The following is an 11,006-nucleotide window of genomic DNA, read 5'->3' as shown; positions in this document are numbered from 1 at the left end:
GTATGGGTGCTTGATTGTGACATGAGTAAAGATGTTACAACTGCATTTTGGCCAAAGCATGTGCAAAATAACAATCACAGTTCTACAAAGACAACCAATAGATCAAAAAAATTCATTGCAGAAAAAGGACTTACAAGTACTGCAAATTTCTAAGATGAATAAGTTGTGGAAACAGTTGACCAGATAAAACAACATTTCCAAGATCACTGAGACAAGATAAAGCCCAATTACAATTTGAAACAAAAAAGGAATTTGACTGAAAAATTAATTAATCATTAAATCAATAATAAGCTTAGGAGCAAAAGAAGACATTCTTCTAACTATGTTAGGTATACTATTTTTTTGGTGTATGGTTTTTAAGGAGTTCAAGGGGGTCCTTTTTGAAGATTTCCTAGTTAGGTGGGAGCAAATTTGTTGTTTGAATCCCCTTATTTCATTTTCTCTGTATTGTTTATTTTGCCAGTCTTCTCGACCACCTTATTGAAATGATATTTTACTTATAAAAAAAAAAAGCCATTGTAGCTAATTAAAAATCTCTTAATTATTGTTGTAGCACAAACGTTTCAATACTGATTTAGATCAGAACTACACAGGATTACAGATCCAAAACTAGATTTGCAAATTCCATTTCTGTTTAAGAACTAGATCTTGAATCATAAACAATAAAGGTGATCGAAAAACGAGTATAAACATTAACCTAGACTATAAACTAGGTACCACTACTTTAAATTGCCACACTGTTAACATCTGTGGGCTTTTCAAGAAATCTTAAATGCAAGTAGATGAGAAAAACCAGTCTCAACAAAGCAGGGATGTCAGTTGCTCAACGATAAAGGCTCCCAACTCCTGGCAGCCTTGACTTATCTGCAATTATATAAAACAAAACAAAAAAGAATGGCACAAAATTAAAGGCCACAACCAGACATGGACATGGAGATGTTGCAATATAGGGTGAGCTAAATAAATAAAACTATGCACAAGATATCCATAATAGTTTGAATTACATGCATGAGTTCTGTAAGGTGGCATTATCTCCCTACATCTGTAATAGATTTAAATTTTGATACTTTGTCCTTCATTAAAGGCATAAGAGAGATTTGAAAGGAAATGAAAAGTTCGATAGAGTGGTAAGCAACCCCAAACAATAAATCTGATACTAAGAACTAATGTATGACACTGATATAGGAGAGCTCAAATATATAGCTAATGAAAATCCAGCAAGTTTTCCTTTCCCACTCTTCTAATTGGTGGAAGAAAGGTTAATTAAGCGGGAAAATTAAGGTATTTCAAAATTAAATAAGGTAAATTAACCACAAATAATTATAGATAAGAGCACCAGGTCGGACAACTAGTGGGCAGAGTCAAGCTTAAACTAATTTTCGTGGAACTAAAATGACCATGGACAGGGATATAAAACATCTTGGGTTGTGAATTCAAGGTAAGAGTGGCACTTCACGTAGATAATCCATGCAACTATAGAAAGAAGCATTACATATATCACGAAATGGGAGACCTACCGGTTGGTAAACCTGAAAAGGTACAATTTATGGATTCCAAATCTATATATGCTTATCAAAGACATAACTTTAACAGAAGCATTTGCCTCAGCAACCAAGTAATCAGAAGGCTAACAGTTTGTACAAGAGTTACAATGGGTACTTCCCATGCAATTGGCCCTCAAACGAAAGCAACGACAATTGGATACCACAACTTAAGAATGGATTGAAATTTATGGCTTTATCTTCTCCAACAATTTCTCAACCTCAACGAAACCACCAAGGGTCCCAAAGAAATGTATTTCACTTGCTTCCAGTTATTCAAGTACTTTTAGAATTATAGAAGGAAGTGATATGTATCTTGTATGCAGCAGATCCTAGTTATTTCACACAAAGAAAGAACATAACATAAAAGCGAAAATTTCCATATACAAAGCGTACCTGGGTATGAAGGGAAGTGCAAAACAATGGAGATGGAGATGGTCAACTCTATTCCAGGGAGGTTGATGAAACCCAGATCTGTAAAAGAGCAACCTAAGAAGCTTATAGAGCATGCACATGCCTATTTTTGTTATAGACAAATTTTATAAAAGAAGAATAGAGGTCGAGAAGACCTACCAACTTCACAGTGAGAGAAAAGAAAGAGGATATTAATGAAGTCAGTGGCTTGAAATGCTCGAAAACCAAAGGATAGGAGTTACCAATCAAGCTGATATTATGTAACATAACATAAACCATATGCACTGAATAATATTCAGTAAGAAAAGGGAGATTAAGTACATGTATACATAACATACTGGATGTGTAGAAGGAATACACAAGTATGAATACCATAGAAATAATTATAAAAAACAATGACAGGAAAATCTCAAGTCTGGGATTAATAGCCAAGATAATGAATTTTTTATTCTAGGTAACAGTGAACATCATGCAAAATTCATAATTTTCAAGTTTGCATAAAATATATAATTTCAAATTGAACCACTATTGGGGGTGGGGAGTTGGGCCATAGATAGGTATATCAACAAGCCAATGTATCAGATTATGTGCAATCACACATGCGTGTGTGCACACACGGATATGCACATGGGTGTGCCGCGGGCACCCACACACACACACTTTACACAAGTTTGGTCAGCTACTAGTGCACTTTATAAACTATGGGTCAACAATTGCTGCTCCTCACTAACAGAATGGACGAGGAACAAGGACTCATAAGCAACAAGTCTACCCCCTCCCCCTGACTATTAGTAAAATTGCCTATCTATACCAAAAAACAAACCCCTAAACTGCAAAAAGAAATGAACCAATCAAACATTAAGGCTTTATGTTAAAAGCAATAGCCATGTCTTCATCCTTGCCTTAAACACACTTTAATTCCTTCTTTTTTTCTTTTATAGATATCCCAAAAAATTCCAAATGGGAAGAACCTCCAGTGCAATCACCTTCCTGGAGAAAAAAATAATATGCACCAACTACAGAAAAACCTCTAAAACTGAAATGGTCATAGTCCAACTAACACAATGTATTACAATCATAAAATGTATTTCCAAATAACCTTAGCAAGAGAAAATGAAGCATAATAGTCCACATAATCATTATTTGCTTTGCCCATGTAGCAGAAATCAACTGTGATCTTTCATCCTAGATATTAATGATCCATTGTAAAGATCTTATCAAAGGACCTAGTCCAAAACAAAAAAAAGATTTTTTGGAGAGAATCCAAAATATTTGGGGTCAGCAGCACAAGTTTTCTTGCACAATTATGTATCTAGAGCCATGTCTTCTGTTGAAGCATTTACCCTATGTGGGGTAGGCTACAGTGGACATGGTACAAAGGTCCTGTTTCTGCTGCAGAGTGAATCAAAATTCTGACAGCATACATATACCTTATCATTTAATTAATATAGACAAAACATCTAACTATGATAGGGAAAAAGATCAGAGATTTTCTTAATTGAATTTCTTGAACCTAAATGGGTTCACAGCAGAATATTTATATTGAGAATTACAAGAATTTACAGATCTGTTGTGTTAGAATGCACATGTCCATGATCGTATACACAAGTGAAAGCAACATGTACATAGGCTTTTCAAGAAGGAGAAATTTCTAAAACAGCTATTTATTTTGTCAAATTTACTGAATCTGTCATTTTATGAATTTACCTTCATAACCTTGAGTTGAATGTAGGTTCACCATAAAGGTAAACAAGTAAATAAAAAATGTGATAGTACATCATATAACTGTTTTGTAAAAAAAATTACAAAATCAGTTTTATGACTGTTTTCATAAATATTAACAAAAATCTGATTTAGTAATTTTCGCAGTAGACTCGATCATTTTAATAAGACACCCTTTCAAGAATGAAGAAAGTATGAATAAAAAGAAAGTGAGAAGACCCACAGGTGTTAGTTTTATTCAGGATTTGGACCACTTGTCATTGCCTTTTAAGAATGGAACAGGGTCCTGAACATTATGTTTCTCTTTAAGTGTGACTTGCAATTTATGAGTTGAGGACCCAAAAATCCCATAAAAAGAGGGAAAGAGGGCATCCTACACATAGTTTGAAAAAATTACAGCAGAACAGAGCTAAAGTTCCATATTTCAACATATCCATATAAATGTGGTCAGTGATGATAAAAGTAAATTGGATCATGATGCTCATAACTATGAATGGGAGATCCTCAAGAATGAGGGTATTTAACATTCTTCTTGATACTTATTTAGATTTTTCCAAGCACACACAACACCCATTCTTTTGATTGATTAATAATATTCTTATAGCCATCTATTTCTCTTTATGTAACGTATGAGTGAAGTTGTCTAGTGCAATGAAGGAGGTCAGTTGTGCTGCATAGCGAGACTACTAATTCCGTCTTGACTGAATCAACATGGGGCAATTGCAAAAATCCATGAGTTCTATGTGACATCCATACAGAATAAGTTTACACTATTTAACAACATTGGGAATAATCTAGCAACGGTTTTTGGGATCTACCATTGAAGTTTAAATAGGACTTTTGGATTAATATATTACAGTTATCATCCATTGGTATTTTGTTGTTCTGTTTTTGATATGTAGCACCACTCATTACCTTGATATATCACCAGAAAAAAAATATATAGTTCTGCTTATCAAAAAAATAAACAAAAATGAAACACATTTTAAAACTTGAGATTATTTTTGGATCAATCCAATTTTCAGATTTCACATTAAATTTCCATAACAAATCAGATAGAAATAGCCATAACCAACAAGGACTATCCAAATTGATAGGCAGAAAGATTCTAAAGGAAAAAAAAAAAAACAATTGAACTATCAAATCTATTCTGAATTCAGCAACTTGGCATCGAAAAAAAATAAAATATATCTGTGGGCAACAACTATACCAAAAACCAAACCCTAAGAAACCCTATCGACACTTATTTCTCACTAAATCCAAACCCAAATCAAAGAAAAATTAGAACCTGAGATGGAGAGAAATGATTTTCAGAGATGAATCCACTCCCACTTCGATCGAATACAACAGAATCTTGGTAGAGAGAAACGATCTCTTGCTGTGAAATGTATGGAAAAATACCAAAAACCAATGTGCTTTAGCAAATTTCTAGAAATCCAAAACACAGATCTTCGAAAAAATGGAGTGAGGATCAAAGAACAAAAATGAGCTAGGTGTTTATGACAAATCTTTTGAAGAAAACTAGGGTTTCTATCCAAAGTCTTAAAGATTTGAAAACATTTTAAAGATCGTCCTACTCGAAATCAAGAACATGAAGATGAGGAGACATACCTGCTTACAAATCTCAAACTAGAGCTCAAAATCGTCTTATATTGTTGTTCTTAAATCGCAATTTTGGTATAGTGCACTTAGTATTGAAAAAATGTTATCAAATTGTCAACATTATGTAATAACTTTATCAATAGTAGCAACACTAGGAAATACTGAAAACTTTGTAATTGTTTGGGAATTTGTTCTACTTTTATCTCTTCCATCTTTTTTTAGTTCTTTTTTTTTTTTCCGGCTAATTTTGCCCCCATTTTTGTTGCATAACTAGTTTTTGCTAAAGATCATGCATATACATCTACAAAGATCAGATCTCTAATGAAAAAACTGAATTTATGTGAATTATATAGAGAGATTCTATTGACACACCAACTTTTTCTAATGCCACCCCAAATCATATGTAAATCTCTAAAATCACACATCTTGGGGTGGCATTAGTGGCAATATGACACAAATATAGATTGTATACATGCATGTAAAGATGCAATATATTTGATGGATAAGATCCATTGACTAGGTTGATTATTGATCAAAGAAATCGATCTATCAATGGTGAGACCAACCCTTGTAAATATCTAATATGTAGAAGAAAAAAGTATGGAATCTCACCAATGCAGAGTATCATCACACCAAAGAGGCATAAGAAGCAGCCAAGTATATATGCTATAAATTTAGAATTGTTGGAAGCCTCCATGGCTACACAAAAATTACTTAATATAGATCCTTCTGTAGTGACGTCTTTCTAAATGCACCCTGAGTTTTGGGGTGGTATCTTAGAGATTCAATTAGTAAAATCTTTACTTCTCAATGCACCCTCGGCCCTCATCCTAATAAAATGGTGAACTCAAATCATTGAGACTAATGATACAAACTGTTGACATGAACCATTCAAGTCATCGATCTCAACAATTTGAATCGTTCATTTCGATGATTCATTTACAAACATCGAGATCTACAATTTAGCAATGGTTGTTAAAGGTCGATCTCAATGGTTTGAATTGTCGATCTTGACAATTTGAATCATCTATCTCACCAATTGAAGGGGGAGTGAGGGGGAATTAAGAGAGAATTTTTTTACAAAATGGACTATCAAGTTACGGCGTAAAAAGTAGGGGATGTTCAGAAAGAAATCCCTCTTTCAGGGTTCATGAAGTAATTTTCCCAATAAATTTAGTTATACACAGTTAAACAAATAAATAAAAAAAGAGAAGAAGACAAATTATATTCTCCTTAGTGCCAAAATGAAACCTGTGGTGGCATCCCTTAATGTTTAGAAGAATGTGAAGCTTAATTCGAGGAAATTTCTTCAACTTTGGATCACAACACTTATAATCCACCATAAATTTACACACAGAGAATGTAAAACACCAACACCCTTTAGGTTAAGGGGGAAAAAGAAAGGTATGAGTTCACAATTATGTCATTTCTAAACAAATTCAACAACAATTTAAGGCACTTCCCTGATCAAGAATATGCAAAGGCACTTGGACTTCTTATGATCCAAACATATTTGTAGATTGATTTCGATCCTGAAAATTTCATCCAGAGTAATTCAAACTGGTTAATGTATCCTTTGACCTCCTCAGCTTCAAAAAATTATGATAGATCCTCAAAAGCATCTTCACAACCTTTTTCCCACTCGCATGTCACTTTGTCAGCCTTGGTGCATCTTCCCATGAGAGCTACCAACAAAATATATACCAAAAATTAAATAAGGGTCTAAATAAAATTAATCTCTTCTTTTTTATCTGCAATAGCTGATACTTATAATTGAAAAAAGATTAATTAATTACACTATTACAGCATGGCAATTGGCATTCATATAGGCAATATACCACTTCAAAAAGGAAAAAGGAAATAAAGAAAAAAAGGCAAGAAAAAGGAAAGCTTTGGAAATTAATAACAATTAACATAGTTTAATTTTACAAATAGTGAAGAAAGAAACTTACCAATCAGTTTTGGATTTCAATCAATTTTGATTGATGTTTCCTGAGTGAAACTGTCTCCACCAAATCAATGCAGATTTAAAACCAATGTGTTGGATCATCCAATGATCCTCGCCTTCTCTTACTATTACACCTTCAACACAGTGTCACAGCCTCTTGATGAAGTTGTCAGACATATTTGCTACACTCATGTGACAAAGGGATTCGGGAGCCATGGGGAAGCTTCTTCAAGTTTGGGCAATTAGCTATAAAGAGATATTGCAAGCATGGCATTATACCTTCTTTTATCTCACTCAACTCCTCTAATTCAAGCATAAACCTTATACCTAAATATTTTAGTTTTGGAAAACTTAATCATTTCTCCGTATTGGTGTCACCCCAACCAATCTGTCTTCCCAAGTATGCTTTGGCATACAACTCAAGTTTCTCTAAACTAGGTAGTTGTGCCAAGGTGCTAACAGGGTCTTCAGTTAAGCCTAACACACATGCTTGGAGGCAATTTAGAGAGCTTGTCCACTGCGGTTAGCACCCTTCCTTCATAAACCCAAGTAACCGAAGTTTCTCAAGATGGAGGGGAGGTGGTGACATGGTTTCCAAATCAAGGATATCACCAACTTTGGTTACACATCTTTTCAAAGAGCGAAGGTATTGCATCTTCTCAATGGCAACACGAAGCTTTACGCAACGATCTTCTTCAACTTTGTAAAGAGATAATTTATGAAGCAGAGTTAAGTAACAGAGTTGACTTACTAAGCCTTCATCAGCTGACACTCTCCCTAGTGTTTGCAGATTGCTTGAGTTGTTACTGAGTCTTCCTAATGTCGAGAATCTTAAATGGACTTCTGGATCCCCCCTCAAGAGAAGATGCCTCAATTGAGGAAACATTGGGAGAATCTTCACCTTTGTATTACGAATGTCTAAAGTTTGTAAGTTATATAGCTTAGACAATGAAGTCGGAAATTCATTCACATGTGTACCCCTCACACTTAAATAACGCAAATGGATCAAGTTAACCACGGTACTTGGCAAATGTTCGATGTTTGATCCTGATAAATCTAACACCTGCAAACATTTGACGCTGACTAACACCATTTGAAGCAATGGTAAAAACTTATTACAGAAATTGTGAGAAAAGATCGGGTTTTTATATTAACCAGGCTTGATGGAATGCTGATTGAAGAGTTCTGAATTGTTATGCTGCGTTGGCCCTTGATGGTTGTGTTATTGCTTTGCCTTGTGAAAACTTCACCAAATTCTTCCTTCTTAATCATGTGAATGGAAATGTCACGAAAGAGGTCGTGCACTCTACATGCTACTAACCCAACATCGTGGTTGTGAATATCAGCCTGCAACATGCTCCTATCCATGAGTTGAACAAGGTACCCATGTGCAACCTCTTCTGGTGTTTTTCGAGGTTGATCCTCTATGAAACCTTATGCCACCCACAAACGGATCAATCTTGATGTCTTGATTTGATAATCTTCCAGGGACATTCCACAATATAAAAAACAATATTAAAGATAGGGTGGCAAATAATTGTAACTTGTTAATAAGACTCGGCTTAGTCTTTCAAGATCTTGATTATTACCAAGTTCCCAATCAAGATTATCAAGCAAGTCGATCCATTCTAATTCATTAGTCCCTTTTTTGACATAACACCACCAATGACGACAATTGCGAGGGTAAACCAGCACATCTTTTCACCATTTCCTCTCCAATTTGCTTCAAGTGTCACGGACAACAATCCAAGAAATGTTCATTCTTGAATGCTTTTTTACAAAAGAGAACCCAAGCCAATTCATGGGATAATGGCTCAATTTGGTGAACATAGCAAGTCTCTCCTATAGGAGAAGCTACACTCAATATGTGAGTTGTGAAGGTAACCCTACCCCTGCTTTCACGCCGCAATGCATATGTAATTCCTTCCCAAGCATTAACATCCCAAATATCATCAAGGACAAGGACATACCTTTTCTCTTGTAGATAATTGTACATGGTTTTGCGCAAATTATCTAGGGCCATCATCTCTACATCACTAGGTATTGCCTCCTTCCTACTTTCATGAAATTGTCGAAGCATCTGTTTCATCATCTCCTTTACTTGGAAATCTTGTGACACATATACCCGAGCATTACATTCAAATTCCCCTCCTGATATGCTCTTGTAAACTTTCTTGGCAATAGTAATCTTTCCCATTCCTCCCATACCAATCACAGAAATTATTGTTTCTTCTTTTAGATGCCACTCTCGTAACTTCTTCACACTGTTATCGAACCCTAAGATATCTTCTTCGGTGAAACGATTAGACACACCATGATCATCAGCTTCTCGGCGTCTTGGGTCATTTGAGTTTGTTCCTTCTTCTCCTCGAAGGTTATGCTGCTGGCTTCTCCTAGAGATATCATCGATTTCCTTCCTAATGGTTTCGATTTGAGAACGAAATCGACGACGATCACCCACGTGAATGAAGAAGCGACATACTTGTAGACAAGAACCTGTTAGTCTTCGAGACTCCATAGGACTAAAAGTAGTACTTATCATTCTAAATAGAAATTCCTTAAGAACATCCTCAATTTTGTAAGCTTCATCTCTCATTTGTGCCACCCATTGATTCACCACCTCATCTCTCATGCTTCTCTTCTCTGCATCTCTAAGAAAAGCCTTAATCGTCGAAAGTTCATCACGGATGAACTTAATATCGTTGCCAAATCCTCGTTGGAGGCGAAATTCTGTGACAATTTTTTCGATAACCAAGTCTGTTAATTTGGTGATGATAATTGACACTGAAGCTTCTGCTGCCATATCCAATTCTTTTGGATCCAAACAGAATACAAATCTCACCGAAAAGAAAGAAAATTACTTTGATTTTCATAGAAGATATGAGCTCTCACTCTTGATTCTTTGCAAGCAAGGTGAAGTGTGAACTCAACTTTCCTTTACTTCAACAATAAGGATCACAAGATGAGGCGGAGAGGTTCTTATCCTTTTTGACTGGCTGTCTTCAGAAGATAAATAATATCGTAAAGGAACATGCTGGAATGAGAGGAACATTGACCAAATGGCGATAAAATTGATGTGGTGGTGCACATATAACCGTAGATGCTTTTTACTCGTATCTTGTGGAAAAGCATATATGGTAATATATGCGACACCACATCATTTTGACACTTTCGTATCTGCGTTCGTGTCACCCCAGCACAACTCATAAAACAATTTTGTCAAAATCTTTAGTAAAGTATAGTCGGTGCCACCAACCTATCCTCACAAGAATTTAAAGTTGAGTAGGGATCCAATACGGTGTCCCGTACCTAACCAAGTCAGGTCCCATCCCATTTTATCTCATATGGCATTTTTTTCCAACCCACTAATCATATAGATATTGGTCCATCCCTTATTTGAATCTACGTATAAAAAATCATAGTGTTTAATAATTCGTATCCACTAGATCTAAGCTTTGAAAAAAGAGTTTAAAAACTAATTCTTGTAGAGGTATTTTTGTGATCATCTTGAAATTCACGAACTCTTGATGAATTGAGCAATAACTCTTTGAAGTCCTCATTGTCTTCTTTCTACATAGCCTCTGATGTTAAAGTTAGATCAAAGAATGCACAAAAATCAAGATTTCTTAGGTTCAAAAATTGTACCTTTGGACGTGTAGCTCCTTTTGTATTTATAGGGAAGGAATTCCTCCTTCACACATTTTCCTCCCTTATCTTCTTTTATTTAAGGATTAAAATCATGTGAAACTCTCTATTTAAGAGTCCTTAAGCTGTGGCAC

General features: G+C 35.1%; 1 protein-coding gene across 4 annotated transcripts; it reads right to left on the bottom strand.

Moving 5' to 3' along the window:
* Nucleotides 1-212: 212 nt before the first annotated feature.
* Nucleotides 213-10,216, bottom strand: LOC147381355 (disease resistance protein PIK6-NP-like). 4 transcript variants are annotated; one of them, XR_015174625.1, is made up of 4 exons: nucleotides 7,232-7,753; nucleotides 6,911-6,964; nucleotides 1,938-6,811; nucleotides 213-864 (listed from the first exon to the last, which is right to left on the bottom strand). XR_015174625.1 is itself a non-coding variant. In XM_086430543.1 (3 exons), the coding sequence occupies exons 1-2, from the start codon at nucleotides 10,028-10,030 to the stop codon at nucleotides 6,937-6,939; spliced, it is 861 nt and encodes a 286-aa protein (XP_086286669.1). In that variant the 5' UTR covers nucleotides 10,031-10,216; the 3' UTR covers nucleotides 6,564-6,811; nucleotides 6,911-6,936. The 4 variants fall into 4 exon arrangements, 2 of the variants coding, with proteins under 2 accessions (XP_086286669.1, XP_086286668.1); XR_015174624.1 differs by having other exon boundaries at nucleotides 1,938-6,964; XM_086430543.1 differs by lacking the exons at nucleotides 213-864; nucleotides 7,232-7,753 and adding an exon at nucleotides 9,198-10,216 and having other exon boundaries at nucleotides 6,564-6,811.
* Nucleotides 10,217-11,006: the final 790 nt, after the last annotated feature.

This window comes from Akebia trifoliata, unplaced genomic scaffold (genome assembly GCF_017979445.1).
Source record: "Akebia trifoliata isolate Shusen 1 unplaced genomic scaffold, ASM1797944v1 Contig00542, whole genome shotgun sequence".
Taxonomy (NCBI): Eukaryota; Viridiplantae; Streptophyta; class Magnoliopsida; order Ranunculales; family Lardizabalaceae; genus Akebia; species Akebia trifoliata.
Note: the sequence above shows the minus strand (reverse complement) of the source record. Positions and strands in the feature narration are given on the sequence as shown.

Coding starts and splice junctions, on each gene's coding strand:
- LOC147381355 (XM_086430542.1), bottom strand. CDS start 10,030: ATGGCAGCAGAAGCTTCAGTGTCAATTATCATCACCAAATTAACAGAC. Junction 6,965..9,197: donor AATTATCTACAAGAGAAAAG/GTATGTCCTTGT, acceptor TTTTGTTGGTAG/CTCTCATGGGAAGATGCACC.